The sequence below is a fragment of the Chlamydotis macqueenii genome, chromosome 3, assembly GCF_036417535.1.
Source record: "Chlamydotis macqueenii isolate bChlMac1 chromosome 3, bChlMac1.mat, whole genome shotgun sequence".
Taxonomy (NCBI): Eukaryota; Metazoa; Chordata; class Aves; order Otidiformes; family Otididae; genus Chlamydotis; species Chlamydotis macqueenii.
In genome coordinates this window covers 17,020,645-17,039,455 of record NC_141558.1, presented here as the reverse complement: position 1 = coordinate 17,039,455, position 18,811 = coordinate 17,020,645, and the positions used below count along the sequence as shown (strand labels likewise).

At 39.4% G+C, this 18,811-nt stretch overlaps 1 protein-coding gene across 9 annotated transcripts in view; it reads right to left on the bottom strand.

Annotated features, from left to right (window-relative positions):
• Window positions 1-18,811, bottom strand: part of KIDINS220 (kinase D interacting substrate 220) — an 83,215-nt gene that overhangs the window by 31,262 nt on the left and 33,142 nt on the right. For all 9 annotated transcript variants that reach the window (XM_086743799.1, XM_086743798.1, XM_086743803.1 and 6 more), the window contains 6 exons: window positions 18,424-18,713; window positions 16,890-17,030; window positions 16,002-16,245; window positions 15,759-15,847; window positions 14,727-14,871; window positions 13,314-13,476 (listed from right to left, as the gene is read on the bottom strand). In XM_086743799.1, the coding sequence (XP_086599925.1) occupies window positions 13,314-13,476; window positions 14,727-14,871; window positions 15,759-15,847; window positions 16,002-16,245; window positions 16,890-17,030; window positions 18,424-18,713 (1,072 nt within the window). The remainder of the gene's footprint in view (window positions 1-13,313; window positions 13,477-14,726; window positions 14,872-15,758; window positions 15,848-16,001; window positions 16,246-16,889; window positions 17,031-18,423; window positions 18,714-18,811) is intronic.

The following is an 18,811-nucleotide window of genomic DNA, read 5'->3' as shown; positions in this document are numbered from 1 at the left end:
AATCAATATATTTATTACACAGATAGAAAAGCAGCAGAAGAGCATAGAAGAATCTAAGACTGCTCCAAGATACTCTGTAAACAAAAAAGTAAACAAAAAACGTCGAGCAGACACAAAAAGCCATAACCTCCAACTTTGTTTCCCAACTTTATCAATTCCCCAAAAAGTACAGATGTCTCATGAATTGATTTATACAGGTTAAAAATCAAGTTTTCTTTCCTGAAATTTTTTATGTTTGCTATAATTAACACTTCTGTGTTCTACCTTAAATTGGTATCAATCAGTGGTGCCTGCAGGGATTTGAAATATACACAGAAGCATTTTTAAGAGATGAAGTTAATGCACATTAACTATACTGTAAGCATTTAAAATTATCTGGATAGTATTTTAGAAATACAACTTATTACTCTATATCACAAAGGTAGCTAAAAAAGTGTTCTGGTTTTGTTTGGTGACGGGGGGGGGGGGTGGGTAAGGTGGCAGCTTCTGTAGGAAACTGCTAGAAGTCGCTCCCCTTTGTTCAGTGCACTCGGCCGGGCCTAGGGTGGACCCGCTGCTGGCCAAGGCCGAGCCAATTGGTAGCAGAATGTCCCGTGATAACGCCTCTGCGATAACATGTTTAAGAAGGGGAAAACAGGAGGAAAAAAAAAAAAGAAAAAAAAAAAAAAAAAAAAAGACAGAGAAGATGTGAAGCAGCTGAGCGGGGGCAGAGAGGGGGAGGCGCGAGCCTTGTGGGCCTTGCAGGCCTCACCCTCTGGCCTCTTGCCAGGTGGCCAACTGGGCCCCACTCGGTTCAGCCTGGCTGCAAGAACTGGAGAGGAGATGAGAAGTGAATAAGATGTAAAAAGGATCCTGAGAGGCGTCTGCCAGCCTGTTGTGAGGAACGGCTGCAGATGCCAAGGTCAGTTCAGAAGGAGGGGGAGGAGTAATGCGGCTCCTGGCCAAGATTCCCCTGCAGCCTGTGGTGATGACCATGGTGGAGCAGGTTGTCCCCCTGCAGCCCATGGAGGTCCACAGAGGAGCAGAGATCCACCTGCAGCCCGTGGAGGACCCCATGCCAGAGCAGGTGGAGGCCTGAAGGAGGCTGTGGCCTGTGGAGGGCCTGCTGGGGCAGCTGTTCTAGAGGGACTGCACCCCGTGGAAGAGATGACCCACGCCGGAGCAGTTTCACAAAGGACTGTGGCCTGTGGGAGGGACCCCACGCTGGAGCAGAGGAGGAATGCAAGTTCTTCCCCCAGACGACGACGCAGCGGCATAAAACAACGCGTGATGAACTGACTGTGACCCCCATTCCCTCTTCCCCCCTGTGCCACTTGGGGGGAGAAGGTAGTAGAGATAATGTTAAGCCCGGGAAGAGGGAGGGGTGGGGAGAGGTTAACTTGTTCCCTGTCTCATTCTCCTGCTAGTTTTAGAAATAAATGAGTATTTTTCCCCAAGTCGAGTCTGTTTTGCCTGTAACAGTAACTTTAAGGATTTCTCCCCATCCTTATCTCAAACCTCGAGCTGTTTTTTTCCTTATGTCATCTCCCCCTGTTCTCTCGGAGGGTGGGGTGAGCAAGTGAGAGACTGTGTAGTCTGGTCCCGATCAGGGCTGAACTACGACAAAAAGCTAGAAATACTCCTCTGTCTTGCTCCAATTAGCTTTTGATCCAATCTTTTTTCTCTACCTATTACCTTTTCATCTGAACTTCCTTCTTACTTGTCACATCCTCTGGTACTCTCTTTACTTCTCTTTCACACCTTGCCTCACGCAGGTCTATTTAGTAGACAGTCTGGGCAGCAACCACCTACTACTCAACTGGTACGTTGCCTTTTAACATTGAGAGAACACTATTATTAGCACAGTAAAAAACATAGTAACCTTACATGCCTGAGTTTTAAGTAGAAGGCAATAAGAAAACTGAAAAACAAAAAGCAGGTTAAATATTTAAAAATAATGCCTCACTGTGAGGTCTACCAGAATATTAAATTGTCTACTTAAAGGAAGTGATTTATTTAAACCTGGCCTGGGCAAAAGATGATTGCAGAGAACATTATAACTGGAGTGATGAATGTGGCACCTTCCACAGCTTTTTCATTTTGAATTTCTACAATCACTAAAAAGCTACACTTTTAAAATTAATACATCAATAGATTTTACACAACTCGCAAATCCCTCAAATGCTAATTTCACTCTTTTTATTAAAAGGTATTTAAACAGTGTCAAAACTGGAATTAACGTAATAACCTTCCAGGAAAGTTACATTTCAAGTAATCTTGCTCAATTTTAACATTGGTAGAGATTTGCTGAAAGCATGTAACATTTTTTTTTTAAAGAATAGTTTAATAGATACTTGTCTAAAGCACTGTAATGAAAAAGTAGACAGATAATGCTTATCCTCAGTTTTTATTTTACTTTTTTCTTCTTACTTATGTATATTAACAAAAAACTCTCAAATGATTTAGACAAAAGCTTTTAGCTCAACACATAATTGCAACAAAATTACAATAATTGTACCAATTAAAATAATCCTGAATGAACAGTTTGTCATCTTAATGTTCCAATGGTTTATAGAAGGATCTACTTAATTAGCTGAAATTGCTTTCCAATGCTAGTATCAAATGTCATTTGTTAAAAGTTGAACGATTTCGAAAATAATTTAACAAAGCAATTTTACAAAACACAAAGAACCAACATTTTCTTTTCAGCTGAATAAAGCAAGCAGATGTGTCATCAAATTGCTATAAAAATAAATGAGCCTTTATATGAGGAAAAATAAATTTTACTACTAGTGCTACAGAATACTACTTTCTGATTTTTTATGAAATAAATTTCTTTAATAAAATCATTTCATACCATTTATACATTAATGGTATTTTTAGCATGCTGTAAATACACTTTCTTAAATTGAAGTAGTAAACAATGAAGTAGAAATATTCAACTGTATGTGAAACAGGAAAATGTTTTAACCTGCCTAAGTGATTTCCTAATTTGATTCACATGAGTGTATCACATAAGATCTGAACTTATCAGTGAAACACAGCACTCCAAATCCAAAGTAATCAACTGCCATTCCATTTATAACTAAATTAGTTTGTACCAGTTTAATCTGAAGAAAAAAAAAAGGAAAAAAAGAGAAACAGAAGATGAGTTGTCTAGTAACCTGAAACTATTTCTCTCTCTAGTTACCATTACTAGAGATATTAACTTTTTCTAGCTACCATTACTAGAGATAATTATTTCTGTGGTTGCTTCCAAAAAGGAGTAACATCTATAAAAAGACTACGAAAAAAGCAAGCAAAATCATATACCAGTGTTGAAATTGGAAAGACAACATCTACAATTGAAGAAATAAAGAAACAGCAACTCTTTCAATTACTGATAAATCACACAGAGCAGACATCTTCCACAAATTATTCCTTAGAATGGTATAAGAGTTAGAAAAGCATTTTTTAAAGTAATAAATGAGCTATGGCTGGCTTAGATCTTTTAATTCCACACACACAAAAGAATTCTGAATACAAGAAAGCTATTAAGTTATTTTTCTGAATTTGTGCTTTGGCACATTGTTTTGCCATCCAATTTGCCATCCCATCATAGGTAGGCATGCAAACATACATGCACAAATACTTTACTGCAGGAGTAAAATTCAGCTTAAGTGACAGATGAATTACATGTTGTTAAGTTTTAAATAATGGTTACTTACAACTCTGAGGAAAGTACAAACTCTTTCTCATCCTGGAAGATTGTTCTGGTTTTGTTTAGTGGCGGGGGGGGCCTAAGGTGGCAGCTTCTGTAGGAAACTGCTAGAGTTCCCTTTGTGCAGTGGACTCGGCCGGGCCTAGGGTGGACCCGCTGCTGGCCAAGGCCGAGCCAATTGGTAGCAGAATGTCCCGTGATAACGCCTCTGCGATAACATGTTTAAGAAGGGGAAAACAGAAAAAAAAGAGAGAGAAGATGTGAAGCAGCTGAGTGGGGGCAGAGAGGGGGAGGCACGAGCCCTGTGGGCCTTGCAGGCCTCACCCTCTGGCCTCCCGCCAGGCAGCCGACTGGGCCCAGCTCAGCCCAGCCTGGCTGCAAGAAGCGGAGAGGAGATGAGAAGTGAATAAGATGTAAAAAGGATCCTGAGAGGCGTCTGCCAGCCTGTTGTGAGGAACGGCTGCAGATGCCAAGGTCAGTTCAGAAGGAGGGGGAGGAGTAATGCGGCTCCTGGCCAAGATTCCCCTGCAGCCTGTGGTGATGACCATGGTGGAGCAGGTTGTCCCTCTGCAGCCTATGGAGATCCACAGAGGAGCAGAGATCCACCTGCAGCCCGTGGAGGACCCCATGCCAGAGCAGGTGGAGGCCTGAAGGAGGCTATGGCCCATGGAGGGCCTGCTGGGGCAGCTGTTCTGGAGGGACTGCACCCCGTGGAAGAGATGACCCACGCCGGAGCAGTTCCACAAAGGACTGTGGTCCGTGGGAGGGACCCCACGCTGGAGCAGAGGAGGAATGGGAGGAGTTCTTCCCCCAGACGACGACGCAGCGGCGTAAAACAACGCGTGATGAACTGACTGTGACCCCCATTCCCTCTTCCCCCCTGTGCCGCTCAGGAGGGGAAGGTAGTAGAGATAATGTTAAGCCTGGGAAGAGGGAGGGGTGGGGGGAGGTTAACTTGTTCCCTGTCTCATTCTCCTGCTAGTTTTAGAAATAAATGAGTATTTTTCCCCAAGTCGAGTCTGTTTTGCCTGTGACGGTAACTCTAAGGATTTCTCCCCGTCCTTATCTCACACCTCGAGCCATTTTTCCTTATATCATCTCCCCCTGTTCTCTCAGAGGGTGGGTGGAGCGAGAGAGAGAGACTGTGTAGTCTGGTCCTGATCGGGGCTGAAGTACAACAAAGATACATATCTTTTTTCAAAAGCAAAGATTTAAGATTCTTGATTTCCATAGTTTCCTTCAGCTGCCCAGAAAACATGTTTTCAAGGAAATTAAGTAAGGGTGGAGATCCTAATCTGAGCAGATGGCTCATAAGAGTTTCTTCTATCCTGAGCCAAGCTCTCATGTTCTAAAATTTTGAATTAATATATAAGAACAGTCACACCACAGAAATTCAGGGACCAGCAACTATTTGCTGATATCCTCACAAAAAAAAGTTAATAAATCCTATCATAATACTCTAGTTTGAGTAAAGTCTGGGAAAAGAATGACAGGTAGGACCATCCCTCATGACATCAAGCATGACAAGCAGAGTAACATCAAAATCAGCCAGTAGAAAGTGCTTGAAGAGAAGGTTGTGTAATACCTGAATTCTGTATCATTAAATAAAATGTACATTCAGTTCCGGGGACAAGCACTCTCCTCTCCTCAGTGAGTATCTTTTAGCACAGAGACAGTGAAAGTCATAGTCTCTCTTAGAAGTACCTTCCTAGATACACCAGCCCTACACTTCTCACAGTTTCACCAGGTAACGGCTAGAATTATATTCAGAAAGATACGGAATCTAGACCCTTACCCTATTAGAGCGAGAACAATACTTACCATGGATCTACCAAATTCCTGCGTGAATGTTCTACGCCAATGGTATCCAGACATGATTATGGGGAAATTCTCACAGATTATTACCAACTACAGATTATTATCAACTTTATATTGACTTTTTTTTCCAAGAGGACCTCCATAACAGGTAAGTCATTAAATTGTTTTGATAGCCTGCAGTGTGTTCCCTGCCATTTTCTTTTCAAAGGCAATCTGGAACTTTACTACAGTGTCCATGCATGCCTAGACAACCCACCATGTTCACGAGGAGCAGAAGGTTCCTGCAACTTGTCATACAGCCTGCCCCAGCACTTGGTATAACTAATTTAGACACATCTGTCTTTCAGTTAAAGTATCTTTTGCTGCTGCGTTTTGTGCTAAACCTAATCTTTTCCTTCTGCCACAAACATGCTGAAACTACATTTATTTGTCCAGGCTTTTTAAGGGCTTCAGCTACTGACACTCAAGGATCCTGAACAGGCTCTAGATACAAGGTAAGCACCACAAGACTCCACTTAGGCGTTGTATTAGCAATTCTGGGTACCCATATTAGCAAAACTGTAGGTGTTGCAGGAACTTCAGGGGCAAGAATTCAGACATCTATAGTTTTTAAAGTGTTCATAAGCTTAGTCACTCATTTTCTGAGTTGCATTCTTGAACTCAAGGGGCACATACATGCCTGAAGTTTCACTTTCAACTGTATAACCTTAACACACAGAAGAGTTCAGCAGCAAAGACAGTCCAGCTACTAATAGCTTTAAGAAGTGACAGACTAGAAAATCTAGAAGAGAACTGGTTAACTCATTGTCGTAGTTCAGACCCGATCGGGACCAGATTATGCAGTCTCTCTCTCGCTCCCCCCACCCTCCGAGAGAATAGGAGATGATATAAGGAAAAACGGCTCAAGGTTTGAGATAAGGACGGGGAGAAATCCTTAAAGTTACTGTCACAGGCAAAACAGACTCGACTTGGGGAAAACTATTCATTTATTTCTAAAATTATCAGGAGAATGAGACAGGGAACAAGATAACCTCCCCCCACCCCTCCCTCTTCCCAGGCTTAACATTATCTATACTACCTCCCCTCCCGAGTGGCACGGGGTGGCTGGGGGGGAAGGGAAGGGGGGTCGCGGTCAGTTCATCACGCGTTGTTTTACGCCGCTGTGTCATCGTCAGGGGAAGAACTCCTCGCATTCCTCCTCCCCTCCCATGGGCCACAGTCCTTCGTGAAACTGCTCCGGCGTGGGTCATCTCTTCCACGGGGTGCAGTCCCTCCAGAACAGCTGCCCCAGCGGGCCCTCCACAGGCCACAGCCTCCTTCAGGCCTCCACCTGCTCTGGCATGGGGTTCTCCACAGGCTGCAGGTGGATCTCTGCTCCTCCATGGACCTCCATAGGCTGCAGGGGGACAACCTGCTCCACCATGGTCGTCACCACAGGCTGCAGGGGAATCTTGGCCAGGAGCCACATTACTCCTCCCCCTCCTTCTTCACTGACCTTGGCATCTGCAGCCGTTCCTCACAACAGGCTGGCAGACGCCTCTCAGGATCCTTTTTACATCTTATTCACTTCTCATCTCCTCTCCACTTCTTGCAGCCAGGCTGGGCCGAGTGGGGCCCAGTCGGCTGCCTGGCGGGAGGCCAGAGGGTGAGGCCTGCAAGGCCCACGAGGCTCGCGCCTTCCCCTCTCTGCCCCCCGCTCAGCTGCTTCACATCTCCTTCTTTTTTTTCTGTTTTCCCCTTCTTAAATACCTTATCACAGAGGCGTTATCATGGGATATTCTGCTACCAATTCGCTCGGCCTTGGCCAGCAGCGGGTCCGCCCTAGGCCCGGCCGAGTCCACTGAACAAAAGGGAGCGACTTCTAGCAGTTTCCTACGGAAGCTACCACCTTAGGCCCCCCCTCACTAACAAAACCAGAACACTCATAGAAGCAGAAACTCTCCCTAACACCTTAAGATTTCAGAAGAACAAAGGCCTACAGGTAAGAGGGTTGCAATATTACTTTAGTGACTTCTAGGAGCAATTTCTAACAAACAAAGTACTGCATACTTTGGTTTCTACATGATAAGAAAGACATAAACAGATAAAATGTATTCAGCAGATTATCTCATTTAGTGAGTAAACTTAACGAGGAAAGGGACTGAGAAGAGATTCCCTCCCATATAATCAATTTTAATACCACTATTTTCAATTAATAAGGTGGCAATATCAAATCACTGCCACTTACAGCCTTAAGCAGCAGAAAATATCAAAAAACAAAGTAGAATCACAGAATAGTTAGTGTTGGAAGGGATCTTCAAAGGTCATCTAGTCCAACCCCCATGCAAGGAGCAGGGACATCTCCAACCGGATCAGGTTGCTCAGAGCCTCATCCAGCCAGGCCTTGAATGTTTCCAGGGACGGAACATCTACCACCTCTCTGGGCAACATGTACCAGTGTTCCACCACCCTCACTGTAAAAAATATTTTCCTCATATCTAGGAAAGTAAGATGACTAAAACTCAGAGCCTCAAACTGAAATGAAAAACTAAGATCTTTGGGGAAAATAAATAAATTACTCAAATGTTTTAGAGTGAGGAAGACTTGACAATTCAAAAAAGAGAGGAGAAGGTATTCAAGCAAAAGTGTGACTCCTCACTGCACAGGAAATCAGATAGTGATGACAGTCACAGAAAAATCCAAAGTGAGACTAGGGACTCCTCATCCTCTTTAACATTTTTTCTACTTTGGTACAACCTTCTCAAAATATGATGACTATAATCTCATAGTGTTTAGACTTTAGACACATCACAGACTTGTATGGTACAATACATTCTTTTTTTCCATTGCTTTGCTAATAATTCCTAAAGACATTGTTTCATTTTCTATCTGTTGCTGAGCACTGAACATATTTTTTCAGAGAAATCAGCAATGATTTGTGATTTTTTTTCCTCAGTGCAGATACACAGCCCGTTACATTAGCAGGATTACAGATAAGATTATTTTCCCCAGCATGTTATGAAACCTATATCCACAACTAACTTTGATCTGCAATTTACTCATAGCTATTTCCACAACCTTCTGTGAAGCCGTTATCCTGGTTATATCCCCACACCGCGTCTTCTCCCTCTGCCAAACCATTTACAAATATGTCAAAGCGTGCAAGTATTACATTTGGAAACCTCAGCTACAAGGTTCTCATGAGACTCTTACTCCTGTCTTATACTTCCTTCTTTTGTTTTCCTGAGGCAATCTTGCCTGTTATTACTTTAAATTTTAATATATTTAAATGTTCTTAGATCAAGATCTTGCTTAAAACGTCTTATATTTCAAAATATTACATTGCCATCTTCACATGTTCATTGACTCTGTTGAGAGTTCAGTTTCTTGAAATATATATTTTCTCTACAAAAGCCACAGTGACTTTTCCCAGTATACAATTTATTTATATTTGGCACTGACATTCATTCTGGTGTCATGGATGTTTCATTCAGTCTTCACAAGAGAGCACATTCCCATAGCTGGCTAATTTACAAGTCTGAGAAATATCAGTTGCAAACATTCAACAGAAACTTGCTTTAATCTGACAACTTAATTCTCTTACAACTTCATTTACAGAAAGCCCACATACTTTATTCCACTTCAGGGCTTTTTCAAAAATTTGCTTTGCGCAACTTCTGCAAACCATTTTGGCGTTACACAAAACTGACATTAGGAAGACTCTTCACAGCAACATGGAAGAGAACACAGTACAACATAAATGTAGAGGAATATTAACTGTATGTCACAATTGCAAATAAAATTGTAAAAACCAAAACTGAAGTAGACCAGGATGAAGAGGTGGGTAATGACAATAGCAGGCTTGACCACAAAACAACCTAAACACAAAAGGGCAAGGAGAACACAATAGACAAGAAATCAGAATTAGGAGCTTAACCTGGCAAGGAGAGAGACTACATGAAAATCCTGGTGACAAGAGATGACTTGAAAAGGCAATACATAAACCCAAGGGAGTAAATACTGGTACCAAGAATGATACCAACTGGAAAGCCAAAGCAAGCACTGATCCAGACCAGCAAAGAGAGAATGGAAGTGAGAGGACAGAGGATACAGCAAGTCAGTTTAAGGAAGTAAAAAGGCTAAAGACATTTTTCTCTAGAATCTGGACTGAAAACCAACAATGTAGACTCAGCATTTTTTAATTTTCAGAATTTGACACAATTACAAAGCACGGGCTTGTTCTCCTCTACAAAAGAATTACAACACAGTATCTCTATCTGTTACTAAGAGAGAAGTCTAAGTGACTGCAGTCCATAAACATTGTTCACACCAAGAGGTGTGCCTGCGCCACAAACTTAAGCCTAATTTTGTTTGGTTTTTTTTTTTTTGAGATCCTGCAAAACTGTTGTCAATATAACATTCAATAGCTGTACACCACCTCCCAACAGAGGCACAAATACCATCCAAGCGAAAGGTGTAATAAAGGCGACTAGTCTAGCATCACACAAACTCTGACAGAGTTCTACAACAGCCATCAGTTGTCTTAGTTTAGTTTTCCTATTGCATACTTTTCAGCTACAACAGATAGCACTAAGATGTGACAAAAAATGGTCCTCCCCTACATAGCCTGTTTATACAGTTTGCAAAGTTAAATTCTGGACATTACAAGGCAGGAATCTTACAGGGTAAAATAGCATACGATCATATACATCCTAATGCATACAGAGGGGAATTAACTGCAGACTATTTTTATTCTTTCATTTCTTAATGCCTGACTACTTGATTCATTTCACTACATTTTTTGTATGTTGTGGAAGTATTGCCTCTTCTTTGCAATACTGGAAAACAAAGCATCTAGTGAAAAAGATCGCTAGCGTTAAAGATGGACACAGAGTACGCTGAGCCAAACAAGCCAACAGAAGCTGCCTGAGCTACGCTGGGCAGAAATGTTGTTCTGCTAGTGCCACCTGCCGACACAGCACCATAATCACACAGGTACCACCTTTAACTTGCACTGAATCACACTTCCTACAGCATCAACTATATTGATAGTAAAGACCTGGTTATTATCGGCCTCCAAAGACACAGCAGCAAAACAACACAGGTTTTATTACCACTTGTCATGCCCTCAGTGCACACACAAATTATCTACTGTAACTTTTCAGTCGAACGTACCTGTAACAGATCAACCTGTTGTGTTAACCCTCTGCCCCACATAGTCAGCAGCTCAGAGGAAAGCAAGAGAGTCCTTACTGCAAGGGAATCCTGGTAATTCACAAGCTTTTTAACGTAGGATATTTTAAAAGCTGGAAAATTAACTATAATATCAAAGCATTCTCCTTATATGGAGAATGTGATCAAGTGTGGAACTCCTACACTTAATACAGAACCTACAAGATTCCTTTAATCCAAGGGGGAAGTCCAAGCAGACCCCTCTCCCCGTACACATAAAAGTTCACAAATGCAGCAAAAACAAAGAAGAATTTGCACTGTCACAATAAAAAGTAGTTTGAAACAAACTATTTAATAGTAAGAAAATTATATTCTGGCTCCTGTACCAAAATATTAAAAAAAAAAAAATCCTTGCAGAATAAAAGGCAAGGAAGAAGTAACAGTACTTCTACAAACTCAGTACAGGAAGAGAAGCTATGAAAGTTACAAAATTTGGTATCTATTCATGAGACTCCAAACAGGAAAGCTACTTTATAAACTAGAAAACCTTAGAAAACACAAACTTGAGTTTTAAAAGCGGAACTAAAGTAAATACTGTACTTTGAACTGATACAGAAACAGATATTCAAGCCAAGTGACTTCAAACAGTTGCAGATAAAAAGAACAATGACACAGAAAGGATTACTTTGGATAAAATAAAATTTAGAGCATTAGATAATTCCAAAGGAGAGTTCGCAGACTTTTCATATGCAGCACACAGTAAAGATGATCACCCAAATCATCAGACACATGAGATCTCAGCTTTATCACTACACCAGTACAGTTACATATTTAGTTCCTAACAGAGGTTCAACACAAGCGGCTGAGAGAGACACCAACTCCCCTCCCGAGTATGCAACAATGTTATTATTATGAATCCTTTTTTTATGCTTAAATATTCAGGGAAACTTAGTCTTGTAACTTTATCATTTTAATATAAAATAAACCTGTTGGTATTTTTTGCTAAAGAGAGAATCCTGAACGGTGGTCCTCCTTTCCTTCACCTTGTTTTCCTAATATTGTAGGCAGAACACAAACAGTTTTTACTAAAAGATCATCATTGTCTCTTTCCAATATATGGTACAGGGTTCTTCACTGTTTCTTCACATTAGAGATCCTAGTTTTATGCACTATAAATTTATTTATACATTTATAACTGTTAATTATGAATTGGCACTCTACTCAAGTGGCTATATAACTTCCAAACACAACCTGTAGAGCCAAGAGGCAAAACAGCATAGCAGGAGTCATGAATCTCCACACCTGAACTAATAAACCCTGATGCACTCCAGTTGGTACTGAATATCAACACTTCAAGTGCCTGTACTAACAATAAATAATCCAGAACCCAAATAAGTCATTCAGATTCAATTGTGACTGTCCCTTCCTTCTCCTCGCATTAGTTTACTACAGATTTAATGTAGTAAAATGGAGATGGGTTCTCACTACTTTATCTATGATTTCACTGGTATCTTACAATCACAGCAGAAATGCAAACCCCAGAAACTGGACCCATTCTCTAGAGGAAACTGTTTTCTACTCACATACTTATTTACCTCTGAAGTTTGATATATTTCAGCAACAACTCTCCAACTTGAAGCCACTCCAGTCTACTACTTGCCCTCTTTATCCGTCTTCAATCCTCAACCTCGTCATGCCTTGCTCCTCTGCCTTCAGGGTTCTCTGTGTTCAGATCTTAACTCCACTTTGACCTTCCTTTCTTGATACAACCCACACCAGTCGTCTTTTCCAATCAATCCTAATTCCATTCTAGAGACTTCAACCATTTCCAGTCTTTTCCAGACCCTCATTTGGTTCACTTTCTACCATTCCTTGACTCTTACTGCAGGGCACCTTCCCAAAATTTTCTGTCCAAGTTCGTTCTCTTCTCCATTCTTTCCCTGGACCCTGCAAAGTCTCCAGATTTTCTGGCAATTTGTCCAATCAATCCCAGTCTTCCTTCTTTCTTTTCATCTGATCTCAGTTATTTCTTACACAAGTCAAACTCTTCTTTCCTCTCACTGACTTCCCTTCTCAGATTCTGCGTCTTTCCTACAGGCCCAACTCCCAGCCACATTCCTGCTCTTCCATTCTTCCTGTTCTCATCAGGTCACTTGTCACAATCCACAAGTTCATTCTTACAAGCAGCTAGGTTGCGGAGAGACATTTTCACTAGCAACACAGGGACCATTCACTCTCAGTTGCAATATCTAGACAGCTCTGTTGGACAGTAACTTGTATCAGCAATGAAGAAAGTCATGCTTCACTTTTGTATTCCTTAACTGCAGCACAAGGCACTACCATAGTCTCAAGTACACGTGGTAAGTACCAAACCTTCAGAGATCTTTACCAGTAAAAGCAGTTTTTGCAAAGCTTAGTTCAGATTTCTAACTAGGAAAGAAAAAAACAACTTCTAGCTTGGCCAAGGTAGAGATGAAAACTATATCAAGAGACAGAAGCAGAGTTAGCTATCTGTGAAAGAATTACAGTATAATTTTCTTTGGTTTTAATACAAAGCACACGTTCATATGTGGTGCATTAAATAGCAAGGAAAGTAATTCCAAAGTTTCCAAAAGTTAACACTGAAATCACTGAAAGTGAATACCATTACCAGAATAACACCTACCTCTCATAGATAGTTTTTAAAGTCAGCTGATCTGGAACACCTTCAGTCTCTTCAAGATGCAGTATGAGCCACGATGTTCTATACGGCCACTGCTCTGTGAGGTTGATCCAACTAGCCAGTCTATCCCAGTTGAATGTGATCTGATTAGCTCTCAATAAACGACCTAACGTAACAGAGAAGGAAGGAAGGAAGACAGGGCATTTTTTTTCCCTTTTGAAAGATTATTTTTTTTCCCCCCTCAAAGTAACAGCTATGAATGTCCTTTAACCTGATCTGTGAAGTTTCTGGTGTATTTTTAGCTCAGTAAGTTCCCAATCATCTCAAGTTGCACCTAAAAATATAATTTGACAATCTAATAAAAATTCTTGCAAATACTGGTCAGAATATGAAACTCTCCAAAACTGGCAACTTTGGCTCCAGGTTAAATGCTAATTACTAGAATCCTGTTACAGGTGAATCTTAAGTTACCCATAACTTACAGGCTGAAGGCTCTGCTCATGAAGCTGTTCATGAAATCATCATATATAATCACAGATAATATAATATAATACAATATGATATGATTATAATATAATATTATTATGATATTATGATTATAATAATATAATAATATAAATATATTATATTATAATATTCACTTTTGTTATTCCAGTCCTTGGTGATTTGCCGTTCATGGCTTGCTTTCTATTAGTCCTTGACGAATTTTACTTTTCAGGTATTGAATTGTTTCTGAGTCCATGTAAGCTTCCCACATCCATACGATACTGCTGCAGAGTTATACACTTAACTATATACAGTGTGAAAAGTAACTTGTTTGTTCTAAACCAGTTAGCTGTAAGTCTATTCATTGCCTTTTAGTGTTTGTAGTAGAAAAGACATGTTCCCATTTTTTAAATCTCAAAGATAGCAATGTGCTTGGTTAAGGAAAAGAGGTCATAAAATGCTTTCATCAACTCCAGACAACCATTTAGGGAAAAAGGACTCCAAATATCCATTGCAAGAATGTAAAGGATAGATACCTGGTTTTCTGTCGCAGTTTACCTTTTAAGGTACCAGCATTACGAATTTTCTTCACATTAGAATATTACAAGATTGAAAAATGTATTTTATTACCCCACTTCAAAATTTAAAAATATAAAACTTCCTAAATATGTAGACTAGAATCACTTGCATCCCAACTGAAGTAAATTAAACAGCAAACAATTCTTATTTTTGGTTGTTTTTTTTTTTTTAGTTCCACATAGACTGGTCTATAATCTTTGTTTGCACTCTAGAAGAGTTTGCTTCAGAAGGATTTTCAAAATCAACACATGGACTGACTTGTTAAATTTAGTTTACGCACTGAAATGTCTGAGCATAACTACAAGCAAACAAAACACAACACTTCACTTTACAGAAACATGCCAGACTTGCCTGTCACTGAAACAATATTTAGCAATCTCCTCATGGTCTGAGGACTGATATCACTGAACCAATCCTCTGTAACCAACAGCTTGGTCAAATCAAAAGACATTTGGCGGGTAATGGTACGCTGCATCTGGCGTCTTCGGTAAGTATCCTGATAACAACACAAAAAAGTAAGGAATAGTGACTACTGTCAAAAACTTTTATGTATTTGAAATACTTCTGGTTTACTTCATTATAAAGTTAGAACCTTTCTGAATACGTGTCTGTGAGGTTGATATAAAAACATTTACTAGAATTTAATTCTGATTTATCTGTGTAACAGTGAACATTATTTCCACATAAGCCAAGAACTGGTAAGAGCTACATATTTTACTGCCATGCCAATTCTAAGAGGGTGAAAGTGAGATATTTTGTAAAAAGGTTACTAATTCTACCATTGCCATCATCGTTTCCTATTGTCTCTACAAAAAGTTGTGTCATCAATTTACTAATTAAATTTTAAAATTAAAGTGAACATCAGGTTCCTCTGCTGCAAAACTCACCAAGTCTCTACCTGTGGCAGCTCAGAAACCTCAGACTCTGCGTTGCTTTTCACTACTTCCTAGATACCTTTTATTCAACCACTTTCTGATTTTGTGTAAAGATGGTTAAATAGAACAGAAAACAGGAAAGAAAGCGTGGTGGACATGTTGCAATAAGTCTAGTCCCAAAACATTCTAAATTGCCTGATTTGTTTGATTACTGCCCCTTGTTGCAATATCCTGTGATCAAGTGATACAGGGCTTATACACAAAAATCAAATTTAAGTATTTGTGGAAGAGAACATTTGGGTGAGCAAGCAAACTTTTTCCTCTTTGATAGAGCATCAATCTGATTTAAGAATATACTTTTCCTAGATGGATCATTTCTATCAATTTTAGAAGAGCAGTCTGATAAGCCTTCCAAGTTGACATCATTAAAATGTGAAAGAAAATAGAAAATAACAGAAAAGAAAAAAGTATTACCAGCCTCTCCATTTAAACTAAAAGTCTTTCTCACCCGCCTATTTAGAGCAGTTTTGCTACCAAGCTTGGTCATATCTCCAAGACTGTTCTGAGAAACTCTCCTGTCAACCTCTTCATGCAATCCTATGGAAAGGAAAACAAAATGTAGTCATTTTCTCCACTCATATACAACTGACTGATCTATAAAGTAACAATTACTTAAATAGTTTGTTCCAAAAGCCAGTTTTTTGGAAGACTGGTTTTGCAACTTTCCTATTATCCTCCTGCATAATCTTACCTGCATTATCTGTATAAGGAATATCCCCGTTGGTTGTCGAAGCCACCATCAGTTTTTTTGCATTACTAAGCCCTCGGCTATTCAGAAAAACAGGCAAATGGACTATATTTCGCATGTAATCATGTCCATTTATGTTTGAATCACGAAGAACACTGTTGAGATTCTGGTTAATAGCCTTTATAATGATGTGTGGGTCACTTGCAAAAATAGCAATAAACGGACCTTTTGAAAACAAGACTCGCACCTGTAAAAAAGTAGACAGTACACCTTGTTAATAATAACTAACAGTAACTATGGGCCATTCGAACATCTAACTCAACATTTTATATTCATTCTGATAGAGTTGCAAACTTGAGGGGATAAGAGATGCGTAGAGATGAGTTTCTTCAACATGAGATATCTCATGTTAGAAACTTATCCACAATTAGAAATAAGCATACATGACAAATTAGCAGTAGTAGTTACAGTTGAAGTCATCACCAACAAGGTATCATGCAGCAATGCCCGAGTTCCCTCAAATATTTAGCATTTAAGTACTTTTAATCTAAAGTACTTCAAAAGTAAGTACAAAAGACTCTCCAAATATTGTAAGTTTGTTTCAACAGGATACTAATTTTCAATAATTTACATCTGATTATTTTAAAACTTTTCACAAGTATTAACGTGTACAGTCCTACTGGGATTTAGTTTTCAACTTTTAAAACCCATCACTCTCAGTATTACAGTTATGCCAACGTACATCAACATTAAACGACTACAACACACAGACTCTGTATACATGCCTTCTTCCTACGGAAAACAGACAATAACCACATGTATCTGAGCTCATCTATGCAAGAGATCACCCAGATGACCTAGAGATCATCTTTATAAAATGATCCAACTCACAGTATCAAGCATCTGTAAAACTTTGTCCTGTTCACAAGCATCCAATCCATCAATAATTACAACAAGCCTTGTCTGGTTCTGAGTGAAGCTATCAATGGTTTTCGCCATTTTGGCCATCAGTTCCACTTCACATTTCAAAACCTATAAAAATGAAAAGCAATGAAGGAAGAGACATATTTATAACAATTAAAATTCACAAAAAATGCACATAATTCCTTCTGCAGATTGCTACTTGTCCCAAAAATACTTCAGAGTAAGATTACAAAAAGAAACACTTATAAATACCCAAAGTGAAAGTCCTAAAATGTCACTTATAAAATTGTACTTTCCTATTTGCACAAAAAATGTAGAGCAGAATCGCACATTCCACTTTAATGTAACAAACTATCCTTATTTAAATTCCATTGCAATGTTATTTTAAAAGAAAATAATATTTATGCACTGTAGATCAGTATTTAAACAGTAAACAGAAGAATATTTGTAGCTTCAGCTAATCCTCAAAAATTGCTCTGCATAAAAAGCACACTAGTCTGCCTTCCAGCCACCTGAAGTACACTATTACTATAATGCTCAGTCATATCTATTTAGAATATGCAATGTGAAGATTTTTTTAAGTTCTTCAAGATTAAGTTACAGATTTAACAATTACCCTAAATACAGAAACAAAGGTGGAATTCACCTGCCCAAATTTTAGCAACTACTAGGTAGTGGCTATTCACCGCTAACTTCATCATTAAGATGATAGAAGTCACATGAATAATTTTCCAGAAACACTCACTTCTCCTCTTTGATTGCAAAGGGTGAACCTAACTCCTAAACAGCTGAACTTATGCCAGATAACTACCACTCAAAAAACAAATGTTAAGAAACAGTAGCAAGACACAGATAAGGTCTTCTGTGTTACAAAAATATCTGCACAACATATTGTTATACAATGTATTAGCTGTAATCTATGGAGGCAACCATCATGATGCTAAAGGTTATTTTCAAATAGGAGCATATAGGATATTCAATGACAGCCTGATGGGTACAGTTTTTATCAGTTTAGATACAACCCAGCAAAACATTAGTATTTTCCGTCATTTTTCATGAAATATGTGAACCATTTTGGAATGTTCTTCCAGTGCTATCATTCCTTTCCTAGTAAAGAGGTCTCGAAGACAGCCAAAGTAAGGCTTGGTTTTTCACCTTTAGAATATTTTAAAAGTTACTCTGATTTTATGATCCAAAGTAAGTTTTTACTAAATACTGATCATTTAGAACACCTTTTTCCCTAGTACCTTCCTCCCAGCAAAAATAAAATTAGAAACTGAAAATCCAAATTTAACATTCCTGGTTGAGCAGACAGATCTTGCACACTAAGTGTTAATTACCAGTGGAACAGAAGTGTTCCCCTTCAGTAAAATCTCACCAAGACTCATTCTAATGTTGTGAAACTTGGCCTGATTAAATAATTGGCACTCCATCTTAAGAAGGCTACAGGTCTGGGGTTTTGTTTCCATTCTTTTAATGGTAAATTCATATAAATGCTTACCTTCATGAATCCCTCGCTTTTCAACTTGTGAAGCTTGGAGGCAGCGTTGTGAAGACGTTTTCTTTGAGAATTCAAAACTGAATCCATCACTTGCCACCACGTGCGACAGTTCAAGATAAAGGCCAAACCAACAACGCAGGTAACTGATATCAGAATAGCATTCACCGTCATGTTGTCTGGTTCTACATTAAAAATTGCCAGCAGGGCAATCGCAGAAATAACGCAAGACAATATGAAGAGGAAAATCACAAAGGATGGGAGGCAGCAGGTTTTCTTCCATTTCTTTTTACCTAGGAAAGGAGTATTTGCTGTTAAAATGAGTGCAGAATGTTATCACAGGTGAGTACAAAATCTATTAACTCACATGCTTCTCATAGACACTAACTTA